Below are 18558 nucleotides of genomic sequence, written 5' to 3' on the forward strand. Positions count from 1 at the left end.
AGGTGACTCTGGAGAACTAGCTTTTAAGTAAGTCTCTCTAGCTCTCCATACCCGTGAGGGGAGGGAGATGGGATCTGGGAAGCTGGGTGGCTGCACTTTGGTTTTCTCTGTCTCTGTGCCAAGTGCAGGCTGCCAGAAAACCACGGGAATGCTGGCTGTGACCCCTCCTTCTGCTGCAGTTTTGGTTTATTATCTCTCTGGAAGATGACCCAGTCACTCCGGGTTTCTCTCCTCTCCAGAGCCAACCATGAGTGCGTCTTCTCTTCAGCCACCTTCTCAACCCTTCCCGCCTTTAGTGGATTCACCTGGGGATCTTTTCAGGCAGTCCTGTAAGCCCAGATGGGGTTCTTTCACTCATGATAGCTATTTAATTTGTTAAAATGTCAACAGGAGAGATCAAGGGTCTCTCTTACACCACCATTACCCTGATCGTGGGTATTTTAAGAGGCGATGAAGTTCAATGGAGCCTTTAGGGTTCACCCCTAATCCAAGCTGACAGGTGTTTTTATGAGAAGAGGAAATTTGTGTTATTTTTCATTTATTGTGTTGACACGGTTTCAAGTGTCCCACTCAGTATAACACCCGCTACACACTGCATCAGGTCCCCCCCATGCCAAGTGTCTTTCCACACCCATTTCCCCTCCTTTGTTTCCCCTCCCCCTAAGCCGACCCCCACTTTCCCTCTGGCTATTGCTACTCTGTTGTCTGTGTATATGCATTATATATATGGGACTTTAGCTAGTCCCTTCACCTTCTTTGATCCCATCCCCTTGAGAAGAGGAAATTTGAACACACAAAGACACCAAGGACGTGTGCCTCACGAAGACAAGCCATGTGAGGATACAGAAAGAAGGCGGGTATCTGCAAAGCAAAAAGAGTAACCCTAGGAGACATCAAACCTACTGACACCTTGACCTTGGGCTGGCAGCTTCCAAACAGTGAGAACATAAATCTCTATCATCGAAGCCAACCAGTCCATGGCATTTTGCTACAGCAACCCCAGCAAAACAACACAGATTATTTGCATTACTTTTTGCTAACATGCTCATCGCCTTTGTTGCACACTAGACTAGAGTCTACATTCGGGCAAGCCCTTGTGCATCGTGGTCACCATTGTATCTCTAGCACCTAGACCTGAGCCTGGAAACCCGCAGGTGCTGAGTGAGTGGATCAAACAAAGTCCTATATCTTTAAGTAAAGACAATGAGGTCAAGATAGTCTCAGCCAGCAAAACAGGGCTTTCTGGAATTTGAACTGTAACCACTATTTCAGAATGGCTTTTCCTCTGATTCCCAATAAAACCCTGGAAAAACTGAGGTGTTAACAGTCAAAGCACTAAAGCAAACTCTTGGGGCCTTCCACCAGGTGCTGATGCCAAAGTCTACATTTCAGGACAAATCCCTTCCTGTGAGTGAAGACACATGGGGTGGAGGAGAATCCTTCTTTCCCTTGACAGGATTATTACATCCTCACAGTAAGAGCAAAACACATTTCCAAGCTCCATAAAAAGCATAGATAGGTCCCTGGCCGGTTGGCTCAGTGGTAGAGCATCAACCCAGCATGTGGAAGTCCCAGGTTCAATTCTTGGTCAGGGCACACAGGAGAAGTGCTCATCTTCTTCTCCACTCTTCCCTCTCTCCTTCCTCTCTGTCTCTCTCTTCCTCTCCCACAGCCAGGGCTCCATTGGAGCAAAGTTGGCCCGGGAGCTGAGGACGACTCCATGGCCTCTGCCTCAGGCACTAGAATGGCCACGGCCACAATGAAGCAATGCGCAGATGGGCAGAGCATCGCCCCCTGGTGGGCATGCCAGGTGGATCCCGGTTGGGTGCATGCAGGAGTCTGTCTGACTGCCTCCCCCCTGCTTCTCACTTTGGAAAAATACAAAAAAAACAAACAAACCTAGATACATGTTTATCACTAACTGTTTCTCACACATTAGTCTTATTTTAAAATTATCAATAAATGTAATAATTTTTCTGGAGCACAGTAACCAAATTTATTCGTTCTTTTAAAAAAAATAAATCTGCTTTTTATCCTATGTTGCAAACGGTTTCAACTAGCAATTTCTCCCAGTATCTTTTTTATCATAATACATGACAAGTGCAGTGTCCTGTACTACAGCAGAGGGCCTGCGGAGGCTGCTGCAGAGAGAGGGGAAGTACTTTCACAGCCTGCAAAACCAACCCAGAGTGGGACATCACTGTCTCTGATGCCCCGTTTCCAGGCTTCCTGTCACCCCTGCTCACTCACACACACACACACACACACCTTTCTATTAAAGAAGGCATACAAAATCAATTAAGGAAAAGCAAGAAAATTGCTTGTTCTAAAATGACAGTCATTAAAAAAACTTATCAGGAAGATGATAAAGATGAAATGGTCACTTAAAATACAAAACGTAAAGTTCAGACGCCAGGCGCAGTACGTATATCAGCAAGAGATTTATGTGTCTTTGTGAATGTTCACATGTGTGTCTTCAAGGGTAGACAGCCTCTGAAATAAACTTCGTGTCCTGTTTTGCTCCCTGGCTGGTGTACTGCCTTCTTGACTCTGTTCCCGTTGGTGCCTTCCAAGGTTCGCTCCCAGCCCTCTACTCCTCTCTCCCGATCCCTGCCCTCTCCTGGACTCTCTCTACCTCAACTCTCTTCAGTTCTCACCCCACAGCGTGACTCCTAGCCCCATGTTTACCTCTGGCCTTGCTCAGCTTGCACCCTCATCCCCATTTGCCTACAGACGTCTCCATCACAACACCCCAGGGCCACCTGAAGTCCACCATTTTTGAATAAGAACATATCTTTTCTCCAAAGCCAGTTTCCTTTCCTGCTTGTCTTGTTCTTCCCTCCCTCTTCACATGAAAGGACTTTGACCACTGCCTATACACAACAAATCTGATCTGAGAAGTAGATTAGATTCATCATTGCCAACATACTCACCTTCCTTTCAACAAGAATGCAAGATGGATGAATTTAAAAATATGGCTCATGAAAATAAAACCCAGCTCCTCTCCCTATTATTGACTTGGGAGAGTAGCCAACGCACCCTAAAATAAGTGCATTCATTTTGCGTTTTTTACTATTAGTTAAAGATATTCCAGGAACACACAGAAATGTCAGCACTTCTCTCAACAAGTAAAACAATACACTGGACAACATCAACAGCCAAATGGTAACACACACATATACAAATATGGAGCAGAGATGGAAGGCAGGTAATCTCGTATATCCCCAAATATCCATGGTTTTAAGAAAGGAAGACATGGTGCAGTGGATTAGCCAATAAAAGCCACCGTTGGGTGGGTCCCCGTCGGTTACGCCAGCCACAGGTGAACGAGCTGCAGACATCCTCATTAGGCTAACACTGCCATCCCAGCCGCCATATTTGCCTGTGAAACAGCCCAGCAGAGCCCCCAGGTGCAGACACAGACACGTCCCCACACCAGACCACGAAAGAACAGTGAGAAATGAGCAACACCAGCTGCAGTCGGGTCCACCAGGTGCCCAGCAGATCGACCAACACTGAGCGGCATGTGTGTTAGTGTAGCGATGGGGACTGGATGAAGGTTTGTGAGCACATGGGTGTGACAGAAGCACGACCCTCTTGCGAGACGGTGCTTCAGTGAAGACATGAACCGAAGGAGCAGAATACTACCTGTGACGGTTTCATTAAATGGTCCTGGACCCTTAATGGGAAAACCATCAATCTTGATCCATTCACCTCCTAAATTAGGAAAATGCAACCTGATAGTTAGAAATGAGGACTAGAGGATTCCCCACATGTCAGAACATCCCTAACAAATCTTTAAGGAGCCTTTTCGACAAGCTTCACAGGGATCGGCTCGGGCCATGTTAGTGACTCAGCTCCTAAGCTGTATGGACAACTCATCCCTTCAGTCTCTTGCACGTGGCTTACTCTAGTGAGTACTCAGACAGTTAAAACAAAACGCTAACGGCCTACATTAAACAACTTTAAAAGAAGGGGCAAACCTTTCCTGGCCTTCAGTTGTCTAGCTTGCTCTGCAAGTCTAACAAAACTTTTTGTTCAGGAACTCTTTAATGATTCTAAACTTGTCCTGGCCTAGAGAAGCAAGGAGAGATGTTTCTCCCAATCCAAGTAACAGAAGGACAGCCTCCGATTCTGGGTCAGACTTACCGGGCAGGCTCTCAGCTCTGTAAACAGGACGGCTCACTCCACTGTAGTTTTCTGCAGTAACCAGCACAAAGTACACTACCCCCGGCTCTGAAACACACGGTTCACGTCAAGCCACCGTTTCAAATCGCCAAGAGTGACAGTTTGATTCGCTAACGTCTTCCTTATTACCAGTTACAACCAAATATAAAAATTTAAATTCAGTGACAAGTCTCACTATCGCTTTCTCTCTTTTTCTTTTCATTAAAATGCTAACATCCCTCCCCTGCCACTGAAATGCACCTGAGCAAAGAACACAAAAATGAATATTTAGTACAAAGGACATGGCATGTGAAATACACCTGCTTTCGTGAGAGGTCAACTAAAAAAGCTTCTAAGTTTTTTCATGTGAAATCAGTGTAAGAAATAGGAACACAGTGTCCACTAAATAGATGCTTTAACCTACAGTGTCCATAACTACAAATAACAGCTCCAAATGAAAATCTTCAAAAAATAATTAGAAGATGTCAATGTAACACAAAATTTAGCATGTGGGAAATCTTCACTGCAATAACTAATACTTCAAGAATTTTTCTCCTTCCCACAGTAAAATGTTCCCCTTACTAAGTCTGCGTGTTGGACTCTTCCAACAAATATCTAGAAAAAAATATTTCCTGGAATCTACAAAATGTTAATAATCTGGAAATAACTGGGCTTTATTTTCTGGCTTGAATTTTGGGGTCCAGGTCAAATAGCGATGCGGTCTCTTTGGCTGAGCTCCTGACATTGTTGGGGTGCGAGAGGAAACCAAGACCCCAGGTTACAAGGTGAGTACACCCCGAAACTTGCCACTTTAAAAAGCAAAACTCGACTGGTGCTGGTTTTCCTCCAAAGGAATGATCATCTTAGGAAAAGGTGAGTGGAGGTGCGGGCCCCTTGAGGAGATGAGGGTTGGCAGGTGTTTGAGGGGCAGGCGTTTGAGGGGAGCGTGAGTTCTGTGCAAGGCGGTGCTGGCGAGTCCACCCCGAGCGAGAGTGCTCCTCTAGCGGACTTCGGTTCCCGAGCCAGAGGCCCGGCGACCCGGCGGCAGGGCCGATACCGTCTGGGACAGCTGCGGTGCTCGAGACTGTTAGGACTTCTGTCTGACTATGGCAGGGCCTGGTGGCCTGACTGGGAAAGGCTTCGGTTTCAGACAGAACGTCAAACTAGACTTTGCCAGGCCGTTTCTCTCTTCGCTAGGAGCGGATTTGTCTTCTGGGGAGATGTAGCCCACATGTCTCCGCCTCCCGGTGAGTTAGCTCAGCAGAGCTGTTGGGAGACACTACCTTTCAGGGAGCTCTCAGGCTGTCTCCTGCACGCGTGTCCTCTGCAGCAGTCACAACCACCCCAGCTCTGGACAAGTGAACGTAGCCCTGGCTCGTGCCTTTGGCCCAATAGAACCTCCAGTTCACCCCACAGTCGGACCCTGTGGGCCCATCGGGATGGGGAAGAGACTCAGAGACAGGAGAGTTCGGCTGGAGCCAGGAGGCGGGGAACCGGGCCCCCGTGACCCTCCTTCTGTGCACTTCCTGCCCTGCTACTCGGAAAGCCTAACGTTCTAACTCGGAGACGGAGAAGGAGCTGCAGCCGCCTCGGTTCTGACCCACTGAGGGAAGGTGGCAGACGCTAGCATGGCGCGAGGGGACCTGGGTGTCGCATGGGACGACCACTGTCGCTTCCTCGTGGGGCAGCTTGAGGCTGGACCATGCGGTGATTGTTGAGGAAACGGGGTTTCAGCCTCCTGGGCTCAAACAAGCAGGAGACAGGGGACCCCCAGGAGGCCACCCAAAGCCCAGGTCCCAAACCTCTCCACCTGCACGTATGAAACAGTATGTTTGGGCAAAAGTTAAAATACTCCAAACTTCCAGAACGGAAGTGCTTGGGGGGGAATGTTCCATCTTTGAACCACATGTAGCTAAGCATGTATGCCACGTACACCTTGACAAGGACGTGATATTTGAGTAATCCCTAATTAAAAGATGGGTTCATAAATGAGAAATCTCAGGGTTAGACTACAAAGTGGCCCAGTAGTCAAGGGTCTATGAGACAAACCAACACATTCGGAAACTAAAGAATTGTTTCCGACGTCAGTCTGGAGAGAGATCCAGGAACAGGGGAGTTCTAAGGCAGGCGGGAAAGCCCGTCGGCGGGACGAAGGCTGTTAAGCAGCAGACTCATGACCTTGGCTCCCCAGTCCCCAGGAGCCACGTGGGCCCGGCCACCCTTTGTCTCGCAAACAGTCATCTCACGACTGAAACTGGGAACACAGGGAACAAGACCAGGGTGTCACTTACCCACGTCCTCAATAAGGAAAGATTGTGTCTCCGCATTCACCTTGATGTATTTAAGACTTTTCAGTGACTTCCCATAGGCAATGTTGTAATGCTCCACGGGCCTACTGGTAGCATCTTTGGGTGGGTCCCACGTGACCTTCAGGCCCGTTTTAGTGGACAGCAGTTTCACATGCCTTGGCTTCAGTGGGTGGTCAGCTATGCAAACAGCGCAACTATCAACTTAGGGGAATGGCAGATTGGGAAAATGATTTTTTTTTTATTTTTATCCAATGTTCTCTGATATTGTTAGCAAAAGAGCAGATGGCTTTTAATCTGATCCCGAGGACTGTAAGCACAGTCGTGGTTGGACATCGTTACAGTATGACAGCAAAACAAACACACCAAACCCACAGGCTTTCATGTGTTTTGGATAACTGTGGGTGGTAAATTTAAATGCAAAGTGAAACAAATCAAAATACACTCTGGGCATCCTCTCTGGTTTGATCAGGCTGCCTTGCCAGTGCAAGAATGACAAATTAGTAGTTTGATATGTTCTCCAGAGGCATTCATGCATCAAACAAGTCCTTAGTATTCTGCATGGCACAGGGGGACCATCTATAAATCACCTCTGAGGAGAACAACATGAAACGCTCCTAAGCAGGCAGAGCGTCCGTCGTGTCCCCCATGACGCAGCAGAGCGTTCATTTCCACAACGACAACGGGCCAGACACCCATCGGCACCTTAAAGGGCAGGTGAACCTGTGGTTTGACCCGCAGGCAGCTAATTTAAATGTTCCCTTGTTTTGTCCCAGAAGAAGAAAAACAAAGTTATTAAGAAGCACAGTTAAATTTTTATCTTCAGCTCTGAGGTTCTAAAAAAGCATTCTTGGTTTTCAAAAATAATCAAAGTGAAACATATCACAGAACCGAAGTTACAGGGGAACATGATATACGTGTATGCCAAAGAGTCATACAACAGTCACATTGGGGACACATTGGGATCTGGAACTGATTATTTAGTGGTGCAAGGCTTTCTCGAGGGTGGGGTGGGAGTGAAAAACACCCAGAACCCTTTAAACTTAGTAACAGCAAGGAAAATGAACACGGACACTCACAGGAGAAGAAAGGGAAGGGAGAGTGTTTCGTGATGACACATAGATTGGTTAGTATGTGATTTTCATACTGAATGAAAACTCTGCCCAGAATTAAGTACGGCTGATTCTAACATCCGTCACTTATCCTTCCCCAAACTGCCCGACCGCCTCGAGGGAAAAACAGTTAGAAAAGGAGAGAACGCTTACGACCCTGCTAGAGAAACTCAAGGAATTTTTTTTTTTTTTTTTTTCATTTTTCTGAAGCTTGGAAACAGGGAGAGACAGTCAGACAGACTCCCGCATGCGCCCGACCGGGATCCACCCGGCACGCCCACCATGGGGCGACGCTCTGCCCACCAGGGGGCGATGCTCTGCCCATCCTGGGCGTCGCCATGTTGCGACCAGAGCCACTCTAGTGCCTGGGGCAGAGGCCAAGGAGCCATCCCCAGCGCCCGGGCCATCTTTGCTCCAATGGAGCCTTGGCTGCGGGAGGGGAAGAGAGAGACAGAGAGGAAGGCGCGGCGGAGGGGTGGAGAAGCCAATGGGCGCTTCTCCTGTGTGCCCTGACCGGGAATCGAACCCGGGTCCTCCGCACGCTAGGCCGACGCTCTACCGCTGAGCCAACCGGCCAGGGCAAGGAATTATTTTTTTAAGTATGAAAATGTTTGTTTCAAAGCCGTTTGGGAAAGAAAGTCCACTTTGGAGAGGAAAGCGGGCTATGGGCGTGGATGGAGACCCGCACAGCGGTTCAGGGGTGCGGGTCCAGCGAACCGATCCGTGGTGGGAAAGGTCTCGGACCGGGACACCCGCTGCGAGCTGGGCAGTCTGGTTAAGGGGACCGCGAAGACGGCACACCGGTGAGTTTCTGGGCACGTCACGTTAGCGGTCACGGCTGCCATCGATCGCTCTCGTCACCCTTCCTCGCCTGCGGGAAACATCAGGATTTCCTTTGCGGGGGGGCCGGGGACCGGGGTTCCCCTTCCTCAGTTCCCTGTGCGTCTCCTGAGGCTTTCACTACAAAAACCTCTCCTCCTCCTTTGCCAGCTTGTCGACTAACTTTTCCTCGATGCAGCCCTGTCTCCCGACACAGCAGAAGTCGTTCCAGGAATCCGAGGCCTCACACCCACCCAGACACTGGAGACGGGGCGGTCTCGGACGCCACACAGGGAAACCCACGCACGGGTGGGCAACTCTCCCGAGGGAGGAAACGGGGACTGTGGGAGTCACGCTTTCCTCTCCGGTTCACGTCCGAGTCTCCCTAGGAAAAGTCTGATCCTGGAAGCACCGTCTGCAGGGCGAGACCCGTGAAACCCCAACACCCTCACGCCTTCTACCGGGCACTTGTGACTCAGTCAGTACCAGCTACTCTCATTACCGACATCTGGAAAGAAGAACCTCTTATAAACACACTCAGCGTTCTTCCCTGCAGTGCTTTGCATCTGTCCTTGGACACGACGTAGAACATTTCTAACTCACACGAGAATCCACACGCAGATGGCGGCATCAGCCACAGTGAGGAGAGACAGCCCCTTCACGGGGCTGCCGTGAGACAAAGAAAGAAAAGAGGGCAAGGAGCAAGTACTGTGGGGTTGCCAAGGCCTAATGGCTGTCCGCTTAGTCATCAGGCCCTGTGTGTGTCCACACACGCGTCTGTTTGTTCTCCCCTTGCCAGTGAGCAAGCACCATCAGGCAGTGTCTCAACCTGACAGGTGCCTGCGAGCCAGATGGTGGAAACGACTCTCAGCACATGGAAACGGGCGGGCAAGTGAAATGGGCAAGAAAAGAGGTCGCATTGCGTGTCCGCCACCTGCCACCCAGGTCCGGGCACACACTGCAGGAGGTGCTCGCAGCACACACACTTGGACGCCGCAGGTGGGGAAGGCAGGGCCGGAGAGCCCGGTGAGGACTGCCCAGACCCTCGCGCTGCACCGGACTGCAGCCAGAGGCCAAGGCTGCTCCGTCCAGCTCTGCCCAGACCCTCACCGCTGCACCAGACTGCAGCCAGAGGCCAAGGCTGCTCTGTCCAGCTCTGCCCAGACCCTCACCGCTGCACCGGACTGCAGCCAGAGGCCAAGGCTGCTCCGTCCAGCTCTGCCCAGACCCTCACCGCTGCACCGGACTGCAGCCAGAGGCCAAGGCTGCTCCGTCCAGCTCTGCCCAGACCCTCACCGCTGCACCGGACTGCAGCCAGAGGCCAAGGCTGCTCCGTCCAGCTCTGCCCAGACCCTCACCGCTGCACCGGACTGCAGCCAGAGGCCAAGGCTGCTCCGTCCAGCTCTGCCCAGACCCTCACCGCTGCGCATGACTGCAGCCAGAGGCCAAGGCTGCTCCGTCCAGCTCTGCCCAGACCCTCACCGCTGCACCAGACTGCGGCCAGAGGCCAAGGCTGCTCCGTCCAGCTCTGCCCAGACCCTCACCGCTGTGCCAGACTGTGGGCAGAGGCCAAGGCTGCTCTGTCCAGCTCTACGCCAGTCTTCCCACAACTCCCAGCCCTTCCGTCCCTGTCCTTGCTCAGGAAGGACCGATGACCACATTCACAGAAAATCAATTAATCTAGGAAGCCACTGCTATCCTAAACCAAACTGTGAAGCCTCCGTGGTTGTGTTAACCATTTCCTCTACAGTCCGCCCTGCCTTCCCACGCCGTGTTCCTGTCTGGGGGACACTCCTCTCCCCACGCAGGGTCCTCCCCCTCCCCCCCACCGGGGGAATTGGAGTAAGTGACTGACATGCTTTCTCAAGGATACCAGCATTCTTACGACAAAACCTTAGAGGAATGACTTCCCAACAGTGACGTTTTAGGCCTTATGGAGCTAACCAAATGAAGGTCGATTTTGAACACAAAGGCCTTTGGGGAGCCTTGAAATCATACGTTCATGGCCACCTTAGGGTCAGTCTCCTTGTATGGTCTGTTCTGAATTGAAGGTGCTGTAGAGGCCTTGAGCCAGTATACCCCTGCCTCCCCCTCCTACCCGACCCCCAGCTCACTCCAGCTGGACCAGTTAAGAAGACACGACCGTGACATGCAGGAGGTCGTTTCTTCCCCTGGATTCCCAATGGCTCTGATATTTAAGAACGATGTCATGACGGATGCTTCCTAGTGAATGTCGTCCATGCCTTGCTCAGAGCAGAATGGGACAAGAAGAGGAAGGCCAGATAGGAGGCACTCTTGTCCGCGGTCCGGCCTCAGCCAGACGTCCCCCACCCCCCATTCCTGAGGTATGAGTGAATTCGTCACATGAGCGTCTACCTGGGAACAACCGATCCAGGCAGGCACAGGTCGAGCTGCGGGAAGCTGGATTACAAAAGCTTATTCTTGGGGCTGTAAACAGGACAGCGTGTTCTGTTCTTGGTCATACTGCGCAGGTCTCATGACTTCATCCCTTCCATGTGAAGTAAAGGCATCAGGAGGCTGAAGTGGGTCTTGGGGTCTGCGGGCTGCATTCCGGGCTCTGTGTGGCAGGGTCCACATTCTGGTCACGACAGAGTGGCTCCTTATTTATGCCTACGTGTGCTGGGACACTGGCCACAGCCTGCCTCACTGCTAGATAAAGGAAGGCTATGACTCTGCGGTAGCACTCGGCATTCTCCTCTGAGGATGACACCAGTGCGTCCCCCAGTGCGCTCTAGCCCATGAACTGCCTCTCTGAAGAGGAAAAGGACAAGCCCAGAGTCAATGCCACAGGAGGTAAATGGCCCGACAGAGGGAATGCTGGGAGGTTGGTCACAGAGCGTGTCTGGCAGGGCAGGGCCATGACAAGCTGTGATTTCACCTCCACGGGACGCAAAGTGAGCAAATGAGCTTCAGCTGCAGCCGAAGGGAGTTTAGGTGAAGTGGCAAGAATTTCCTGTCTGTGTCCTCCCCCATCTCTCCACATTCAAGGCTGTCTCTGAACGGAGACAGATGCCAAGGTGCCCCAGACAGAAGGAAACCAGTGAGTCTACCATTGCATACTGTGACAAAGTCCCTCTATGCTTCATACCAGTGACCTCTATTCAGATTCAGGAATATTGTGCCAGGTACCGAGTAACAAAATGATGTTCTGGTGATGCTTCAGATACCTGGCAATGGCCAGGCTTAGAGAGCGTCACGCCATGGCTCCCATGAGACCTCTACTGATCTGCTTGGGAATGGGACATTAGGGCACAGTGTGCATCAAGAGTGTTCGCTGGACCGAGCTCCAAACTCCAGGTTTGATCCAAGCAGGACATTTAGGTCCAAGGGTCAACTCAGGGTCCGTGTCTACTCAGGGCTCCAATGCCTCTGCAGTGTCTGTCCTCAGAGGACCTGCAGCTTCTACAGAGTGGCCTCCGGTGATTCACCAGGGCTGACAATTGTCCCCAGAAGCCCGAGTCCAAAGCTAGGTCCCCAAGGCCAGCCTGGCCTGACCAAGCTTTTCAAGGCCATTCCTCATGGTAGATGGGGGCACAGTCCCTCACTTGCCCCTCCCTCATCTTCCCAATCGGGCATTTCTCTTGGCACCCAGTGTAACCACATACCTGGCACTCACTTAAAATGCTGATGGATTCAAGAAAAAGAATGTTAGGACGATTTAGACAAAGGAGGTCAACCCAGGATCTCCAAACCAAGCACTAAGGACCAGAAAGACCAAGACACCACCACTCAGAAATTAGGGGATATTTTCAAAATGAATGTGAAGCAATAGAACACCCCCTAATTTTTGTGAGAAGTATATCAAGGAGTGTGCACTCCATCTAAGGCACAATTTAGTTTGGGGGTACCTGTTGACAAATGAAATTGAGGAGTCGTATTGTCCAATATTCTGGGGGTGGAGGGTGGTTCTAAGAAGCTAGAAATCCTGATTTTTTTTTGTATGGAATCTCCCGATTTTATACTAGTTGGTGATTATTTCAACTTTTTAAAAAGACTGTGTGAGGAAACACACATGCCCACTGGCCAGGACCCCTGCAGCTGCTGATCCGAACAGCTTCCCAGTGTCCTATCTCAGTCCCGAGGACCCTCTGGGAGTCTGGGGCCCAGGAGGAATTGTCTACAGGTCAAGATGAATGTCAGATTCCGAAAAACTGAAACCAAAGCTCTCCCTGCTCCTGAAGGCTTTAGATACAGATCTGCTCAGAGACTCATGCCCTACCTCTCGTCTCTACGAGCTCCCTGAGAGACCCAAAGGTTGAAAAACCTGGTTTGATTCCCAAGGCAATAGGAAGACCCAACCTAGGATGGCTTTGGGTCGGGAAGTGTAAGATGCTACATACAAGCTTCAACCACCAGCAAAGCCAACAGCCTTCTACATGTCTAGCTCAGGTCTGACAGTTCCGGACCGACAGTCCCTACTGCCTCGTCAGTCCCAGCCATGTGAGTTCCAAACTGAATATGTGCAAAATGAAACACGGCATTTTACGACCTGCTACCTCACTTCAGACACCACCACTCAGCCTTAGGTGTGTGGGCATATCCACAATGGAAGAAAAAAAAAATATGTTCCTAGAAAGGCAACTCTGACAAGGGCTATTTCTCAGAATACAGAGAACGAAAAGTTCAGAATCAGTTCATAGAATGAGTCAGCGGTAAACGTTAAGTCCCAAATCAGACCATTCATGGAGAGAAAACTGGATTCAAAATAGCAACTGAATCTTTCTGCATCCAAATTGTTATTTTTGCTTGTTGATGTCTTTGTTTCGTTTCTCTTTTTAAAAGTGGCGTATAGTTACTTCATTACAGTCCCCCGATTTGCAGCAAGAGGAAGAACGACGGACAATAGACGAGTGGCAGGTGGGAGAGGGAAGTTATGAGAGCACCCTCACCCACCCAGGGAGAGACCAGGGGGGCTGCCCCGCTTAGCAGGCTCCTGCTGTATCTTCTCCAGCACAGCTTTTGACATTTGACTGATTTTAGACAAATATGCTACACCACTGAATCATAAGGCCATAATTGATGTAACAGTTGTAATAAAAAGAAACACAAATGTTATTTCTCCTTCTGTTTTTCTCCTGCATGACTTACTGAAGAAAATTATTTCAGTCATTAAATATCAGTTTGATTGGACTTGAAAATCAAATCTGAAAACCAGATTTGGATCTAAAAACTCCTGGTCATACTATACTTGTACTACACAATTTAGAGATCCTTAACACCCTTGTGTTTTATGTTGAATAGCAAAGGGATCTAGTTAAACAAACTATTCAAAAAAGAGCCTCGGCCCTGACCAGCTAGCTCAGTGGTAGAGCATGGGCCCAGCATGTAGAAGTCCTGGGTTCGATACCCAGCCAGGGCACACTGGAGAAGCGCCCATCTGCTTCTCCACTCTTCCCTTTCTCCTTTCTCTCTCTCTCTTCCCCTCCCACAGCCAAGGCTCCATTGGAGCAAAGTTGGCCCAGGCACTAAGGATGGCTCCATGGCCTCCGCCTCAGGTGCTAAAATGGCTCCGGCCACAAGGGAGCAACGTCCCAGATGGGCTGAGCATCGCCCCCTGGTGGGCATGCTGGGTGGATCCCCTTCGGGCGCATGCAGGAGTCCTGTCTCTCTGCCTCCCCGCTTCTCTCTTCAGAAAAATAAAAATAAATTTTAAAAAATTATTTAAAAAGAGGCTCGTTGTTTTTCCTTAGCCGATAAATACCCAGTCTCATGTGGATCCTACCTCACCTGACGACAGGCATGAAGTAGCCTTTCTTGAGTGTGAAGCACGGAGCACAGAGGTGCTCGTTATGAACCCATGAGCTCAAACCCAGTTTGAGAGACTATGTAGAGGAGTCTGAAAACAAACTCCCAGGTTTGTTACTGACGGGGCTGACTTGGAGAACAGATCTAACGTGTGACCTCCATCACGCTCCCTGCCCCCCCCCCCAGTCCGGACCGTCCGGTGTGTGCACAGAACGGGGAGCTCAGCCTGCAGGGAGGACCGCCGTCTCGCAGGTGGGCAGGAGCGACAGCGTCCAGCCCTGTGGGCAGCAGTGGGGCCAGACGCAGCCTTCCTGCAGGAAGACAGACCTGGAGGAGAGCAGACTCGATCCTGCGTCTCCTCATCCCTCATGCCACCCGGGAGAGAAAGTGGACCCAGGGGACGCTGGACTCTGAGCACTCACCCTCGTGCCTCGTGGAGGGCAGGAACTATGGGACGGGGTCAGAGGCTGGAAGTGAAACACGAGGAGAAGAGAATGGAAGTTTCCTGACATCCCCTGCAGTCTGTTTCCTGACACCACCGGGTGTGAGCATCCGCCCGAGGCCACGCTGTGGCTGCCCTTCAGAGCGAGGATCGGGACTACCTGCTCGGTGTGCCAAAGCCTCCCCAGAACTGTGCACTGACCGACCATAGGTCCTCCTGGGGTTACAGGTGGGGATGCCCCGCCCCTGGTTTCCAAAAGGCTCTGGAAAGAGGAAGACTTGTTCTTCAGCCAACTCCAAAGTCAAGCGGACCTCTAAGCTGAAAATCCACTCCTGGCCCGCCCTAGTCCAATCTCACGTTTCACCCAGTGCCTGCCATCCAGAACAGCCCCCCAGGCTTCAGCAATGAGATGAACGACAGCACAGAGGTGTCCTGATGACGTAATGCCAGCTGTATAAAAATATCCTGATTTCAGTATACGGCCCTCCGTTATAAAATTCCCAGGGAAAATTTAAAGTCCAAGAGTGAAGTCTTGGCTTAGTTTTAACCTAGAGAGATTGAAGTCCACATTTCTTTGCTTTAAAACTGATTCTATTTCTCCTGAGCCAGTGGGACCACTGACCTGCCCAGACGGGGCCAGGGTCCCCTCAGCAGGCGCGTCTCTGCCCCGTCACTGGCACTGGGGCCAGGGTCCCCTCAGCAGGCGCGTCTCTGCCCCGTCACTGGCACTGGGGCCAGGGTCCCCTCAGCAGGCGTGTCTCTGCCCCCTGTCACTGGCACTGGGGCCAGGGTCCCCTCAGCAGGTGTGTCTCTGCCCCCTGTCACTGGTATTGGGGCCAGGGTCCCCTCAGCAGGTGTGTCTCTGCCCCGTCACTGGCACTGGGGCCAGGGTCCCCTCAGCAGGCGCCGTCTCTGCCCCCTGTCACTGGCATTGGGGCCAGGGTCCCCTCAGCAGGCGCCGTCTCTGCCCCCTGTCACTGGCACTGGGGCCAGGGTCCCCTCAGCAGGTGTGTGTCTGCCCCGTCACTGGCATTGGGGCCAGGGTCCCCTCAGCAGGCGCCGTCTCTGCCCCCTGTCACTGGCACTGGGGCCAGGGTCCCCTCAGCAGGCGCGTCTCTGCCCCGTCACTGGCACTGGGGCCAGGGTCCCCTCAACAGGCGCGTCTCTGCCCCGTCACTGGCACTGGGGCCAGGGTCCCCTCAGCAGGTGTGTCTCTGCCCCCTGTCACTGGCACTGGGGCCAGGGTCCCCTCAGCAGGCGCCGTCTCTGCCCCCTGTCACTGGCATTGGGGCCAGGGTCCCCTAGCAGGCGCCGTCTCTGCCCCCTGTCACTGGCATTGGGGCCAGGGTCCCCTCAGCAGGCGCGTCTCTGCCCCCTGTCACTGGCATTGGGGCCAGGGTCCCCTCAGCAGGTGCGTCCCTGCCCCCTGTCACTGGCATTGGGGCCAGGGTCCCCTCAGCAGGTGTGTCTCTGCCCCCTGTCACTGGCATTGGGGCCAGGGTCCCCTCAGCAGGCGCCGTCTCTGCCCCCTGTCACTGGCACTGGGGCCAGAGTCCCCTCAGCAGGCACGTCTCTGCCCCCTGTCACTGGCATTGGGGCCAGAGTCCCCTCAGCAGGCGCGTCTCTGCCCCCTGTCACTGGCACTGGGGCCAGGGTCCCCTCAGCAGGTGTGTCTCTGCCCCCTGTCACTGGCATTGGGGCAGGGTCCCCTCACCAGGCGTGTCTCTGCCCCCTGTCACTGGCACTGGGGCCAGGGTCCCCTCAGCAGGTGTGTCTCTGCCCCCTGTCACTGGCACTGGGGCCAGGGTTCCCTCAGCAGGCGCCGTCTCTACCCCCTGTCACTGGCACTGGGGCCAGGGTCCCCTCAGCAGGTGTGTCTCTGCCCCCTGTCACTGGCACTGGGGCCAGGGTCCCCTCAGCAGGCACCGTCTCTACCCCCTGTCACTGGCACTGGGGCCAGGGTCCCCTCAGCAGGCGCGTCTCTGCCCCCTGTCACTGGCATTGGGGCCAGGGTCCCCTCAGCAGGTGCATCTCTGCCCCCTGTCACTGGCATTGGGGCCAGGGTCCCCTCAACAGGCGCTGTCTCTGCCCCCTGTCACTGGCATTGGGGCCAGGGTCCCCTCAGCAGGCGCGTCTCTGCCCCCTGTCACTGGCACTGGGGCCAGGGTCCCCTCAGCAGGCGCCGTCTCTGCCCCCTGTCACTGGCACTGGGGCCAGGGTCCCCTCAGCAGGTGCATCTCTGCCCCCTGTCACTGGCATTGGGGCCAGGGTCCCCTCAGCAGGCGCCGTCTCTGCCCCCTGTCACTGGCATTGGGGCCAGGGTCCCCTCAGCAGGTGCCGTCTCTGCCCTGTCACGGGCACTGGGGCCAGGGTCCCCTCAGCAGGTGTGTCTCTGCCCCCTGTCACTGGCATTGGGGCCAGGGTCCCCTCAGCAGGCACCGTCTCTGCCCCCTGTCACTGACACTGGGGCCAGGGTCCCCTCAGCAGGTGTGTCTCTGCCCTGTCACTGGCACTGGGGCCAGGGTCCCCTCAGCAGGCGCGTCTCTGCCCCGTCACTGGCATTGGGGCCAGGGTCCCCTCAGCAGGCGCCGTCTCTGCCCCCTGTCACTGGCATTGGGGCCAGGGTCCCCTCAGCAGGCGCCGTCTCTGCCCCCTATCATTGGCATTGGGGCCAGGGTCCCCTCAGCAGGCGCCGTCTCTGCCCCCTGTCACTGGCATTGGGGCCAGGGTCCCCTCAGCAGGCACCGTCTCTGCCCACTGTCACTGGCACTGGGGCCAGGGTCCCCTCAGCAGGCGCATCTCTGCCCCCTGTCACTGGCATTGGGGCCAGGGTCCCCTCAGCAGGCGCCATCTCTGCCCCCTATCATTGGCATTGGGGCCAGGGTCCCCTTAGCAGGTGCCATCTCTGCCCACTGTCACTGGCACTGGGGCCAGGGTCCCCTCAGCAGGCGCATCTCTGCCCCCTGTCGCTGGCATTGGGGCCAGGGTCCCCTTAGCAGGTGCCGTCTCTGCCCACTGTCACTGGCACTGGGGCCAGGGTCCCCTCAGCAGGCGCATCTCTGCCCCCTGTCGCTGGCATTGGGGCCAGGGTCCCCTCAGCAGGCGCCGTCTCTGCCCACTGTCACTGGCACTGGGGCCAGGGTCCCCTCAGCAGACGCATCTCTGCCCCCTGTCGCTGGCATTGGGGCCAGGGTCCCCTCAGCAGGCGCCGTCTCTGCCCACTGTCACTGGCACTGGGGCCAGGGTCCCCTCAGCAGGCGCATCTCTGCCCCCTGTCGCTGGCATTGGGGCCAGGGTCCCCTCAGCAGGCGCATCTCTGCCCCCTGTCGCTGGCATTGGGGCCAGGGTCCCCTCAGCAGGCGCATCTCTGCCCCCTGTCGCTGGCATTGGGGCCAGGGTCCCCTCAGCAGGCGCCGTCTCTGCCCACTGTCACTGGCACTGGGGCCAGGGTCCCCTCAGCAGGCGCATCTCTGCCCCCTGTCGCTGGCATTGGGGCCAGGGTCCCCTCAGCAGGCACCGTCTCTGCCCCCTGTCACTGGCATTGGAGCCAGGGTCCCCTCAGCAGGCGCGTCTCTGCCCCCTGTCACTGGCACTGGGTTAGAGTCTTCCGGATCCCTGAACTAAAATAGCTGACTCCAAAGTCTCCCACTTGCCTAAATTCTTACGGCCCCGAGACGCTAAGGTCTCTGTGGCGGCATATCCTACGCGTGCTGGGCACAGGACACACGCTGGCTTTGTCTACCTGGCGAAGTCCTGGTTCAAGGTGTCCCCAGGGCCAGCTGTGCCCCTGCCCTTCTCAGTGCGCGGCTCCACAAGCCGAGGAATTCTGGGGTTTAGATTAGTTCAAGCTGGGCTTTGCCCCTTGCAGCCAGACCCTGATGGACAAAGAAACTATTAATCAGGATCGTCTATGAGAGTCAAAAATAACTTTTTGAATCAACCCCAG

At 53.7% G+C, this 18558-nt stretch overlaps 1 protein-coding gene across 2 annotated transcripts in view; it reads right to left on the reverse strand.

Annotated features, from left to right (window-relative positions):
• Window positions 1-18558, reverse strand: part of FNDC1 (fibronectin type III domain containing 1) — a 92609-nt gene that overhangs the window by 56343 nt on the left and 17708 nt on the right. For both annotated transcript variants that reach the window (XM_066372916.1, XM_066372915.1), the window contains exons 2-4: window positions 6459-6653; window positions 4150-4236; window positions 3649-3717 (exon numbers count right to left, since the gene is read on the reverse strand). In XM_066372916.1, the coding sequence (XP_066229013.1) occupies window positions 3649-3717; window positions 4150-4236; window positions 6459-6653 (351 nt within the window). The remainder of the gene's footprint in view (window positions 1-3648; window positions 3718-4149; window positions 4237-6458; window positions 6654-18558) is intronic.

This window comes from Saccopteryx leptura, chromosome 3 (assembly GCF_036850995.1).
Source record: "Saccopteryx leptura isolate mSacLep1 chromosome 3, mSacLep1_pri_phased_curated, whole genome shotgun sequence".
In the NCBI taxonomy this organism is placed as follows: Eukaryota; Metazoa; Chordata; class Mammalia; order Chiroptera; family Emballonuridae; genus Saccopteryx; species Saccopteryx leptura.